The 13,636-nt window shown below is 45.7% G+C and overlaps 1 protein-coding gene across 1 annotated transcript in view; it reads right to left on the bottom strand.

The window, feature by feature from the left end:
- The window catches only part of SYNE2 (spectrin repeat containing nuclear envelope protein 2), a 171,474-nt gene that overhangs the window by 24,375 nt on the left and 133,463 nt on the right, over nucleotides 1-13,636 (bottom strand). Inside the window, 4 exon segments of the mRNA XM_050335581.1 lie at nucleotides 6,367-6,533; nucleotides 7,501-7,659; nucleotides 11,257-11,412; nucleotides 13,343-13,468. Coding sequence (XP_050191538.1) covers nucleotides 6,367-6,533; nucleotides 7,501-7,659; nucleotides 11,257-11,412; nucleotides 13,343-13,468 — 608 coding nt within the window.

The raw sequence follows: 13,636 nt of genomic DNA, 5'->3' as shown, positions 1-13,636 counted from the left end.
CTAACCGTGTGAGGGACAAAAGAAGCGATTTGGAGAGGTGACACCAACGGCAAATTTTAGGCCTTATTATAAAATGCAGGGACATTTCTCGGTCCTGGTACAATGAATGCCAGGAGCCCCGTGTCCGTGGGCTGTGTGCGCACAGGGAGCGAGCAGCGGGTGAAGCCGGGGGAGGCTTTTCTCGCGTCACCCGCCGGCGAGTCCAAAGGTTGTTGTCACGGATCTGCACCGCCTTGGGTGCCAACCCCTGAACACGGCTGATTTCAAGTGAGAAGGCCCCTGAGCGCTATTCCTGCTGCTAACACACCGCATCTCCCACTTATCCATGGAGAACTGCGGGGAGACACTGGCGCATCGCATCGCATCGCTTCTGCCCGCCGCCGCCGCCGCCCGGGGCCGGCGGGTCCCGCTGCTCCCACAGACCCCACCGCACCCGCACCGCTCACCAACACCGCACTTACTGTTCGCACGAAAAAACCATTCCTCAGCTTGCAAATCCCAAGCTGCAAGGGGGACCGTCTGTGCGACCAGGCAGGCATGGAAGAGGAAACCCCTCCTCCACAGATGCCCTATTTATCCGCCGCTTGCTTTAGCATCCCGCGTGGCGGGGGGAGACTCGCCCTCCTCCTCCTCCTCCCCGACCCCGAGCTGGGGAGACACCGTAGCTCTCCCCCCACCCATTTTAACCCCTACGTTTTGCCTGGGTATTTTTTTACCTGGCGAACGGCCGCATCCCTCCTCAGAACACAACCACGAGAGCTTTATTCTGACACAAGAGAATTAGCACACGAGGCAGCGCACGCCGGGCGGCTGCCTGCGGCTGGCGACAGAAAGGTTGCAGGCTGGAGCCTTCGGCACCAAGAAAGGTGGATGCAGTGCTCATTTCTTGTGCAAGAGAGAGACTGGAGCCTCAGCCCCGGATGATTTACAGCAGAGTCAATCTGAAGCAAACCCAAAAAGCCGAGAGCACGTACATCCACGCACAGGCACCACGCACAAAGATGTATCCTTACTTCCCCTGCGTTCTGCTCTCTCGCCTTTACCATTATGTCCCAGGCATTTAAGCACGAATTAAATCTCCCACACACTAACCTGTCCTCTCTTTAACCTTCCAGACCAGGCAGAAGGCCTCCAGTGCAAATAGCCTGTTATGCCAGAGGACAAAATAACCCCTAATCTTCATTTATGATATCACTCGTTTGTGGAAAAACACGCTGTCATGTTTTCTCTGTGTTATGACTGCCAGAGATCACGGGGTGGGAAAACAAGGCGGAAGTCAGAGAACCTTAGATTACAAGTCACTCCCCATCCAGCCAGTATCAGGAAAAAAGAAGTTAGGATAATCCCACAAAAAATGCAAAGAATGGTTTTGAAATCAAAGGTTTTTCAGTATTCAGATAATCTCCTGCAGACCTGTATTGGCTTGCTGATCGCTCACACGGTAAGGACACACAGTGCCTGGGAAGACATGGCACAGAGGGAGAGGGCTTTGGGCATTTGCACAGGTAAATCATGCCCTCCATGGTTGAACGTCGTGGTCCAGGGTGGTTCAAAACCATATTTGAAATGGCAGGTCTGAGAAAATGGGGAAATAATTCCCCCAGCTTTACAGGCAGACGCTGGGAATGGCGACAGCGTGCAGGAAACAAGGACTCCGACTGCACTGCCAGCTCCCCCTGCTCCCGGCACACATTGCATAACCAAAATAAGCCCAGCCATCAGGGCTGATACAATAATGAATTCTGTCACAGCCTCTGCACCAAAGCAAAGTGTAATCCTCAAAGGACAGAGGGAACATGGAAAGAAAGCAGGCACTTTGTGAGTGAGATTTCAATTATCCAGATTTTTTTTTTTACCAAAATAAATACAAGAATGGGATTTTACAGTGGCACTGACACAAGCCAGTCTGATTCTGCTGGACATTGCTGTTATCATTTACCTGGGGTCCTCTCTGCAGCATATTTTGCTTCCCTTGCATTAATGCAATATTGATCTGCAGCAGTTCAAAGACACCTTTGAACCTGGAGTGCACCCACACTGACTGTGGACAGCACAGCAACACGTGGTGCCTGATAGTCTGTTCTGCCAAAGGGTAAGCAAGGCAGTGGAAAATAAACAGAAACCAGCTGAGGGGTGGTTTGAACTCAGTCCCCAAGCCTACCAGGCCCACTGCTGCCCAAGCAGCTTTTGGGACAACCCAGCCACAGTGAGAGTGCAGGGAGGAGAGGGAATCACAGAGCAGTGGCTCACTGGAGCTCCCCAATAAAGCCTCCATGGACACCCAGCACAGCACAAAGTGATGTCACTGGAGAGCTTCAACTTCCCAGTTTTTCTGCAACCTGAGCAGCTTCAGGATGTTTGGGAATTTCAGCCCCCGAGGGTATGCAGGAAACCATCTGAAAACACCTTGACTTTCCAATGTTCTTTGTGGGAAAGAAGGGCTGACTTGGGTTGTGGCAGTTTAAGATTCCTGGACCCTGCAGTGACAGCTGGCAGCTTGCAAACACAGGGAAAACACCCAGTTGCCAAGGATTCCCATTTAAAAGAATGAGAAGGCACATTTGACCTCTCCAGCTTCCCTGCATTTTCATGCTTGCATGAAAGGTCGCAGTCATTTGAACCCATTCCTGCTACATACACAAAAACTTTGCCTTTCTCTACAAGGCTGAAAACGAGGACCAGACTCACCAAGTAAGAAAACACATCCCAGTGTGCCCCCAGCCAGAGCAGCTGAGAAATGGCATCTGCCTTTCACAGCTTAGCAGCAGTGGCAAGAGCTGCAGGATGCCCAGAGGTACAGAAATGCAACATCAGCTACTGTAGAGACTGATCTGCAGGTTTTTGCTTGTCTATCACCCATGTGCAGCCTGGGCACTCCTTCTCCTACTGCTTCAGCAACAAAAGCAAGAGCCTTTCTGTGTCCATTTCTAGAGTCAGCACAAGGCTCCCTTTCTGCCTGTGTGTTTGCATTCCCCATCCGTCAAATAAGACTTCAGCAGGAGAAACTCTCCTAGTAAGAGTATCCTCTGAGCTGAACAGGAATTCATTTGTTCTCCTTTGCAGGCATGCTAATGCCCTGATGGTTACTTTATCCCATGAAAATTAACATTTTGAGACTTTTCCAAGTTTGCAGCCAGAGCGTGGCTGGGCGCAACACACGCGGCAAAGCTTTTGTCACTGCACAAGCCACGCACGGGCACATAATGAAAGTGTTAAATCCTGCAAGTGCAGCCATATGGCAAATCTGAGCTTGTCACCATGAACTAAGAGAATCACTTCAAGGACTAAATGGGGAGCTCACCTAATTTGTCCATCTGTCCCAGGACGTTTATTGGTTTTAAAAGGTGAAATGAGCTATCAGGAGGAATGCTCTGCATTGATACACCGGCCCCAGGCTGCTTTGGTTTCACGTGGGTATCACACAGCCGTACACTGCTCGACAGAAAAGGTAAAATGCTACTCAGGTTGCAGGGTCAGCCATGGAGTATTAGCAACCACAGAACTGAATCTAATCTCAATTAGATTCCTTTGTGGATACAGGTTATTTCATACTCTTGAACCACAGGATCAAAAAGTGCCTTTCTACAAGAAAGATTCAGTGCCCGAAATGAAGAACTGGCTTTGAACACACAGTTATTCAATATATATTTTCTTCCCCTACTCGATGGCTCTGTAGTTCACTTCCTGCCCAAATCTTGGCCTGCTATGAAGACATAGTAGGACCTTGGTTGCTGATTTGGTCCTTGCCCGTGATGGTGGGTGAGCCACTGAGGGCTTAGGTGCAGTAGGCTGTGGTACACCCACAAGTATGAATACAGGCAGCAGCTCACTGTGTGTTTAAACAGAAATTGCTGAAGTTGTAATACTTGTCAAAAAAAAAAGCTTCAAATGGTCACAGATTTAGCACCCAAAAAACTCAGAAAATTTAGACTTTGCTTTATTTGCCACAGTTACTGATTTGAAAAGACAGGAACAAAACCACCTTCTAATTTCATTATTTCAGGAGAAAGATAAGATTTTCTCCCCACCACAGTTAAGCTTACCACATCTCTCCAGGCAGAATTCCCCTACCCTCAAACCCTCCAAGGCCCTCTGGCACTCCTCCCCTGAGGCATCTCCTCCATTCCTCTTCTCTTGCCCAAGACATGAAGCAGTGCCCAATAAGGCTTTGCACAGCTGTGTTGACATGGCAGCAGTTGTGCAATTCCATGGTCTCTCTTCCAAAGAGCCACAGTGGGTGTACAGCCCCTGTACCATTCCCTAAGGGTTCCCTGGAGCCAACCCATCCTACTGTCCATTGGATGAAATTGTGATGGCAGATCTTCGGGATTGTGAGAGGATGTCTGGGTTGTGAGGGCTCAACCAGCAGGGCCAAAATATTCTGCCCCACGTTCTTTTCATGTCCTCTTTCAAGACAGCATAAATACCAGTTTTTTACTGGAAAGGAAGGAGACAGTCTATCAGCACAGGGCATCCCATCCCACACTCGCAGGTCTGGTGGCAATCTATGATTGAGAACCGCAGAGCTGGGAGCCAAGCCCAAGCCAGGGGGATTAGGTGAGGGAGGAGATGTGCACCCAGGCTGCAAAACACTGCCATTCACTGAACCTCCACTAGTACTGAGTCCAAGAGGACCAGCAGAGCCCATGGGGCTGCCCGATAATCTTGGACCACTGAGGGAGCTGCTTGGAATCACATTTTGCCAGGTTCTTTCAGTTCATTACCCTGGTGCTGAGCAGAAAATTGGTGGAAATCGCAAGAAGAAGCTGGCATATGACAGGCATTTTGGGATTAAGAACACAGGAACAATCATAAAGCATCACACCAATTCTCCAGTAGCTGCAATATCCACTTAGACATCAAATAGTGGCAGCCTTGTTGATGCTCTAGGCAAATCCACACTAATGTACCCCAGGCACCACTGTACACTTGTCTGAAGGTAAAGATTTAAGACATCCCAGGTAGACAAACAAGTGCTCTGTTGTCAGAGTACTGGAATAAGATGTCCAAGTATCTCTAAATACCCCACCAGTTCTTTAGAATATTTTCCTAAAGAATGGTAGAAATGTGCCATGTTTACCTCAGTCTTAACCTGCATTTAAAAATTGCTACAATTCAAAACTAACACACAGCAGAACACAAATGATAGTAAAACTGCTTTAAAAGTGACACGTTACCATCAGATGAGAACAGGAGAAGTGTTGTTATGAAAGTGGAGCTTCCTTTCCTGCACCGGATCAAACACAGAGACACCTTGAGACAAGCATTGCAAGACTATCTGCAAAGTGTAGGACCTTAAGAAGGCACCTTCTGCTTAATCATTCACGGCTCATGTGTCACCATTAATTCAGATCTCATTCCTGATTAAGGCCCAGCACACTTAGCACTGCATTGTCACAGCACAACCACCCACCCACCTTATCTGCCCCAAACTCTGCAGCAGAGCTTCTGAGGGCCCACAGAGGGGGATTACTGGCAAAACAAAACCTTGGGAGAGAAGTTTAGACCAATACTAATTTGGTGTTAGCCTTATTATTTCTGGATTACTAATAAACTCAGCAGGGGGTGAGACCAGCCCAGCATCCTCCTCCTGCCAAGCTGTGGTAGAAACTCAGAGATAATGATGAAATGGGATCGTCTCAGTAAGGCTAATACTGAAATGATCATGATGTTCTTAACTCTGTCAAGTATAATAAAGATGTTTAATCCTTTAAGAAGAGGTTGTTCCCTAGACTATGCAGGTTTTTGTTTTAATTTCAACCGGTAGTATTTTCCATTTCACCATTGTACAAAAGATCCTAAATTTAAAAGAAACTCATATGCTTTTTAAGTTTTTTCTAAGAGAGAGACTGAGTGAAGAAACAGCACTGATATTAAATGAAATTTCATACACTTTTGAATGTAAAGAAGGAACGTTATCATTTTATAAATCTGACTGTCTGCAGAGACAGAATAGATTCTATTCCTAAATTCTGTGCTTTCAGACATAGGGTGAAACAGAGGCTTTTGTTAAAACAGGAGGCTCTCCTAAAAAGCCCAAATGAACTACCAGACTGCCTTAAAATCAACTTGCAATTCAACACGTGCAACAGAGAGATCATTTTGACTCTTCCTTTTAAAAAGCTCCCACAATTAAAACTATATTTTACATGAATTCTTATACCCTGCCCTCTACCATTAAATAAATTAAGACATCTGGTGTCATAATACAGCAACAAGTCATTACGAAGAAAGCATTCACTTCAGCTTGACTCTCACTAATACATTTCAGCAGAACGGAAAAATCGTGTCAGTCTGTTTTTGATGGTTAAGGACACGAGCCTCTGACCTTTATCTGACATAAAACATTGAAAATCATTCTCTTACCGTGCCCCAATGACATCAAAGAGGTGCTGCCAGCGATCATTGATTTTGTTGAGTTTGTCATCTATTTCTGCAACTCTGCTCTTGTTGCTAGCCTTGATGAGCTGATCGCCCATTTGTTTCAAGTGAAGCTTATTTTCACTGAACAGGTTTATTTCTTCCATGCAGTCCTGATAAATATACACAAACATTGCTTAATTACAGGGTAAAACAAAACAGTAAAACCAAAACAAAACTATCTGTTTCTTTTCCCACTCGTGTGATGTGAAGTCAGGTTTGTCTGGGGTTTCTACATTAGCACGTACAACTCTTTCACTTAAAAGAAGAAAATCTCAATGAAGAAGCCCTCTCACACTGAGCCACTATGAAAAAATAAGCAGCTTAAAGACTTGCAAGTGCCAGGAGTAAGTACTCCTAAAAATAGCAACTGAATGTTCTAATTTTATCTGTTTTCCTGATTTAAAGTAATTTTTCAATGAAGTTACCTCAAAGAAACCCGAATTCAAGTCTAGGATGGCTTTATTTTGCTGGTATTCTTATGCAGAGGAGATCTAGGATTAGATATTGAGACCTTTTAGCCATGGGGAGGAACCCAGCAGAAAAATAATGGTCCTTTTTAAAACCAAGCTAAACCAAAAGTATTATAAAGCACTGACTACCACGGGGAAGGGGCAAAATTAAGTTCTATTTTTGGCTGTGGAAACTTCTTGTTCGCCGGGCATGAGACCTACCCTGTCCTTCAATCTTCTTTGCCCTCTGACTACCAGCTGTGTAGATGATAGAGGTGGTGAGAGCAGTGAGCTGCTCCCAGGACACCACTGACCCCAGCAGGGAAAGCTCTGAGCAGTGCTGTGTGTGCACCTGTACCCCAAAACCCAACAACACAGACCCCCACTACTGCAGCTCACACAGCTGACGCTCCATGCCTCTCTGGCATTTCTGTTTGCATTATGCTCCAAGTCTGAACACCAAGAAGATAAGAGATGATGCTAGAAAAGCTCATCCTCTCACAAAAGCCCGTACCTGTTGGCATTTATATCACCTATCACTTCTAAGAAGCAGGAAGTACACGAGGGGTGGCGTCTCCATAACGAGCTGCCAGAACTGCAATCGAAGAAAAGTGGCACTGCTACTCACCTTCTGCAGTTTGTCTATCATGTCTTCAATGCTGACATCTGCAGTCTGCAACACTTTGCTTTCCATTTGCACCAGCCAGGAGCACAGCTCCTTGTTCTTCTCATTGAACACGATCCAGGCATTGAGCCTGTCCTCAATCTCCTGCTTCCTCAGGGACACCTATGGAAAAGCACACCTATTAACTCCCAGCACCAGCCTTCTCAGGGAGGAAAGCAGCAATTATGAGCCTTCTAATTTCTGCACTGCATTTGATCATATTCCATTTTGCAGGAGCAGTTATCAAGTATCTCTTCTTTTCAAAGCCAGCTTGTTATTACATCTTATTTTAGATAGCAGGGCAAGAAGTTGACAAGCAAATACCAGATTCTCTCCCTCAGAAGAATGAAACTGAGTGACAGTTTTATAAATAATGTGCTTATATAATAATTTAAAATGTTACTCGGTGAAAACCTGAAAATGCCAAACAAAGAAGGAATATAAAATACATAATTACTACATACTGTTTAGTATGGCTTTATATATAACACAAGAGAAATAACACCTTGGTAAGTTCTTGTTTTTCTGCCACTGTAAGAGAAACTTTGCAACTCCTGACTGCAATCATTTTATCTCTATAAAAGCCTCCCTCTTTTCTTTCCACTTGCTCACCAGTTCTTGGAGAACTTCCAAAAAAATCAGCATAAAGAATCTATCCTTTTCATTAAAAATATGGATTTTTTCCCCCCATTGAAATTACATTTGTCAAGACTGATAAACAAATTGTCTAGACAGAGGAATTAAGGTCTGATACTGCCTGAACCAGCAGAGCTATTAACACTGCTGCAATATCTCAGAAAGAAGCAGGGTCACTCTCATTCTAGCTAATGATCCCTTTTGCTAGCCTAGGGATCTTAAATATGTATTTGTATTCATTTATCTACTTCTGTGGATTCCTGTACTAAGATACATGGAACAAAGGAAGGGAAAAAAGTACAGGTTCTACTGAAACAAGAGAAACAACCCCTCACCCTCACCAATCAACTTTGTCTAAAGACTGAACATCACATTTTGCTGGTCTTGGCTGTGAATGGTCTTTCTAAATATCACCCCATGGCAGGAAACACTCCCTCTTCACATCTCACATGCACCTTACACAGCATGACTCCTCAGAATTCCATTATGGATTCTTACAGAGTAATCTCTAACACTATTTTGTAGCCCAGAGGGAAGTTTAAGTGTTCAGTGTGGAAGCAAGACCTGCTCCATGTAACACCAGGATCAAAACAGAAGGCAGCAAGCCATCTCCAACATATTGCTTTTGTCCTTTAAATTCTGACTTTTTTTAAGGAGGGGATGGAGAGGTGAAAGTGATTTCTGAATCCTTCATGATGATCTAAGCAATGAGATGAGGCTGAAAGCACTGTCTTGGGACACAGGGAAACAGTCTCCAAAGTTCTCCAGTGGAAGAAGTCTGAGATGCCAGGGACCTCAGGAACTCCCTAAGGGGGTCTCTGCTCTGGGATGCTCCCTTGCACTGTCAGCCTCAGAGGTGTGAAGGGTAAACCCCTCATCCCTCCTCTACACTTGCAACATCTCCTGTGTGGAGATGAGAGTTAACTTGGCCAGTGTAAGAACAGCCTATGCATGTGTGTAAAGACATCATTAAACCCTGACACGAATCCGACTCCAGTTTTGCCTGCTAAGCACAGGGGCAAGGCAGGATTTTGAGAACAAGAAGCAGCTTTGAGCTGCCTAAGCAATACAGACTGGGGGTAAAACAGGAATGACCCAAAAAATCCCAGACAAGCTTCTAGGAACATGAACCCTTCAATCCACTGCTTTGAGCACTTTCTCCTTGGACCAGCTGCCCTGGTACCATCCCCATTTTGCACCCACAGCATGATGTGCATTCCCAAGGGAGGCTAAAAGAACATCAAGGCCGAGGCCCATTCCGTACTGTGGTGTTCATCGGGCTGGGATGTTCTGCTCGCTGATGTGAATAGTTAAATCTGTGACCTACATGCACCTTGCAAGGGCAGCTCTGCAAACACTAATCCCTCGAGTGCATCTGCTCCCTCCCAGTGCTGTGGCCCTGCCCAGCCGAGCACAGGCATCTGGCTGTCCCGCTGCCCTGGCGGTGACAGCTGCGGCTCTTTCACCTCTCCGCATTTATTCTGCAGAGACTTTCCTTCACACAATACATCCTGACTCTCATTTGTAAGCCAAAACAAAGCAGTTGTGCTAACAGCACAGCCGGCAAAGTCTGCTCTCCTGCCCTGGTGTCCAGCGCTGAGCATCAGTGCCGGCCCTGGGGAGGCTCGTCAGGGCTGTGCAAACATTTCAGTGCCTCCCTCCACTACAGCCCCGAACACATTCCTCCCACTAAGGATTCTGTGTGCTTAACACAGTCACATTAATGTCACCTCTTTCCTCTCTCTCCAAGACGGAGGTGAGCTAAACATTGTTCCCTCAGGAAATTAAAATGGAAATTTCGAATAAAAGCTGAACTTAAATTACTGCAGGAAATTACTACTTGGATAGACTGAAGAGAGGTACATAAAAAAAAAAATAGCTTAATTTTCAGGGCTATTCACCACAGTGGGGACAGTAGGCTTCAGCAGCTCACTAAAAAATGAAAAACATAAAAGTTCTTGCATTTATAGGCTTAACTACAGATTCCCATTAGGAAAATGGTTCAGGCATTTTGATTTAAAAATAATGGCCCTTATTTCTCAGGAAGGGGGAGGATGTCTCTGAAATTATTTTCAGAGTTCAGAAAGAGAAAATATTCGTTGTAGACTAACCGTCGCCGTTTAAGGTAAAGATACTCAATTCTTCTTTCTCATTGCAATGCAAAAAATTAACCCAAATAACTATTTCATCACAGCACAGTTTGTGAAATAAGCACAGCTGTTCATTACTCTGGCAATATCCCCACCAAGATTGCTTTACCTTTGCCTGAGTAAGAGTTAGAAACAAAATACTAACTTGCTTTGATACTTCTTTACAAACTGTAAAATAAAAGCTATTAAGTTGTGAGTAAAGAGAGGCAAAAGTTTAGCTGGCTGGTGTGTAGAACCACCCAGAGTAATGTAAGACCCCGAATTATTTTACTTCTTCCAATCCTGTTAAGAGGGCAAAGTAAACACATTCAAACTGCATAATAACCTAATGAATCAAGTCCATGTGACTTTGCTGTAAATGCTCCCCAGCAATTTTACATGCAACACTAAATTAAGTGTAATACAGCAGCAAGCCACAAAGAATGCAAATATTTCGCAGTATTTTACTGCTGCAGCAAAGACAAGTCCATTCTTAATGTGTTTAAACCCAAGGAATCGTTATTTCAACACATATAAGTTTTCTTTATCAAGTCTCCTGGCATTTTGTTTTAACTTCCCCCTTCCTTTTCCTGCTCCATGCCCTCAGGCAATTCCTGTGCTCATCCCTCCCCCCAGCCCTCCCTCCCTCCCTTTGGCAGCCCAGAACAAAGGCACCTACTCCAGTAAACAGCTGCATCTGGGCTCTGTGCAGCTCGGCACTCACTGCTTACAAAGGGTTTGCAACAGAAATCTCAGCAGTCTGTGTCCAGGACACAAAGGGCAAACTCCAGCCCGGGTCAGCTGCCCCAGGAGAAGCCCCATTCCCACCCAAAACTGCAAAAGTGAGCCAAACCCAAGGGAAACTCCATCTGCTGACCCGCTCCCCCACCCCGATCCTGCCAGGCCCCACGGACACACATCCCGCTATAAACCCCCAGAGGAGGTGAAGACTCACCCGCAAGCAGAGCTCTTCCCACTGCCTGTGCAAATGTTCCACTTGCTCCTTGAGCACCATCATGTCCTCGGTGAGGATGAGGTGTGCCAGCTCCGCCTTCATGGCCTGCAGCTCCTTCATGTCGTGGGCCCAGTCTGTCAGCGACTGCTCCAGCTCCTGCATGGAAACGCACCAGCACAAGCCTTGGCACTAAGCTCCTCGGCTTTCCAAACCTGCTCGCTAATCCCTTGCCTGGCCTGTGGGGGAGGAGAGCAGGGAATGTGCAGCTGCCTGTGCCGTGCTCTCCAGCAGGGCTGGGCTGGTTGGGGTCTCCCTGAGCCCACCTGAGCCCCACTGGAGCTTTGGGATGTGCTCCGGCTGATCCCCTGGTACCACCACTGCATCCAAAAGTGCCGGAGCGCAGCCTGGCCCCTGCGACTCCCCATGCTCCAGGGCAGCCTTTGGCATTTCACACCCAGGCTGAAACATGCCCACTTCTTTGGGGTTTCTTTTTTCTGTTTGTTTCAATGAGAGTTATTTTGGGCAAGTCGCTTTCCACCTGCATTTGCTCCAATTTCAGGTTATTTACTTAAACGCTAAAAAAAATAAAATCGGTTCCCTTCTCTAATGAATGATTTCACAGGCACTTCCTCAGATTTGTCAGGAATGTGGAGCTTTTAAACTGCTCATTCACACAGACATGCTGTCTCTCCTGCTTTGCTCCCCCAGCTTCCCTTGCTCTTTATAATGAAGTTACACATTTTCCTTAACGGTGTTAAAATTGTCACCTAAAAAACAGAGGCACCACTGCCTGCAGCTGGGAAACATGAGACAAGGTCCTGGGTACCAGTTTGGAAAGAGGTTGTTAGGAAGTGTCATTGGCTCATCTAATAAAAAAACCTCTTACAGAGAATCCAATTTGTCTCATTTTAAAGGGAAAAAACCCCTGCGAGTGTTTGTATCAGAAGTGTGCTGGCTCTGAGCCCAGTGAGGATTTTCACAGGTCTTGGACCCAGCTTCAGCACTAGAGAAAAAAACAAACAAACCAACCTGAGACTAAAATTTACCTGGGTTCACAATAAATTACTCCCTACAAATGTGCACACATATATTTATATATCCTAACAAGGGGCGAATCCCTGAATTAATGGAGCTGTGGAATTTCATGGGACTTTGCTAGCCTCATATAAGGTCCAGGACTGACAGAAAAATAGCTTTATTCCATATAAAAGTGAAAAGCAGGGAGAGGAAAGGGGGGCCCCCTTCTCCCCCCTGCCATTTTGGTCCTTTACTTTATTCAACCGTGACACCTGAGAGCAGCATCTGCACTGGCACCGTCTGACCCTGATGCCTCTGCAGCTGAATTTCTCTTACTGGAACAAGAGGCAGGAGCTGTGTGCTGCCACCTCACAGATAATTCAGGGCTGCCGTGGGAAAGGCAGCCAGCACTCACAAAGAAGATTTCAGACAGCTGATAATGAGTTCAAAGCCTTGGCTCATTAATAAGCTTATTTGTTCCCACTACATAGGTCAACAATTCACTTCATAAAAGGATGATGAAAGACTGACCAGTCCAGACAAATGTCTCCTATCCCTTGGAAAAGCTTTTCACTCCATTTAACTCTCATGGTGCACTATGGGCTGCAAGGGATTTTGCCACTCCCTTACTCTTAATTTTCCTTCTCTGTAATTACTCCCAGATCCTGCAGGTGTGTGTGTTGCTTTGCAGACTTACAAGGTCTCTCGCCTGAGGAGCTCCCTGTCCAAAATGGATTGGAAAACAAAAAGGGAGATTCAGTCATAGGGATGGCAGCCAGTTCAGCTAAGACGAGGAAGTTTTTCCCCTTTTGTTTCAGAAACTACTCATTTTATAAATTCAGACTGTAAAGGGAGCAGAAGCAGGAAAAAAAAAATCCAAACACTACTCCTCCTCCTCCTTGTAATCTTCTTGGTCAGCTGGACTTTGCAGATTGTCAGCAATCAGGATGGTGTAAAAGAGAGAAATTCAGTGTCACTGAAGATCAGGTAAGAGGGAAAACTGATTTCACAAGGGAGCAGGTGGGGTGCAAAGACTGTGTCTATTTAAATACAATATGGCTGTTCATACCTTAACGTGTTCCTTGGCTTTGTGGAGCTCTTCGTGTTCCACAGGGAGTGGATCTTTTACTTTCTCCTTCAGCTCTCGCAATCTGCTTTCCAGTTCCTTGGTTTGCTTTTCAAAGCGGTCACAAGTCTGCTCAAGGAGACCCAAGGAAGTATAAAAGGTGAGGATACTTTATCAACTTTATCAACACTGAAGTAATGAAGCAATCACGTGCTCTGTTCTTTTTGAATTTTCTTTCTTGATACATAGTACCACCCACAAGGATTTGGTGCTTGGCCTTACAGAACTTGAAGCCTC

This window comes from Myiozetetes cayanensis, unplaced genomic scaffold (assembly GCF_022539395.1).
Source record: "Myiozetetes cayanensis isolate MyiCay16 unplaced genomic scaffold, myiCay2020 scf6-25, whole genome shotgun sequence".
Taxonomy (NCBI): Eukaryota; Metazoa; Chordata; class Aves; order Passeriformes; family Tyrannidae; genus Myiozetetes; species Myiozetetes cayanensis.
This window is presented reverse-complemented; position numbering and strand designations above follow the sequence as displayed.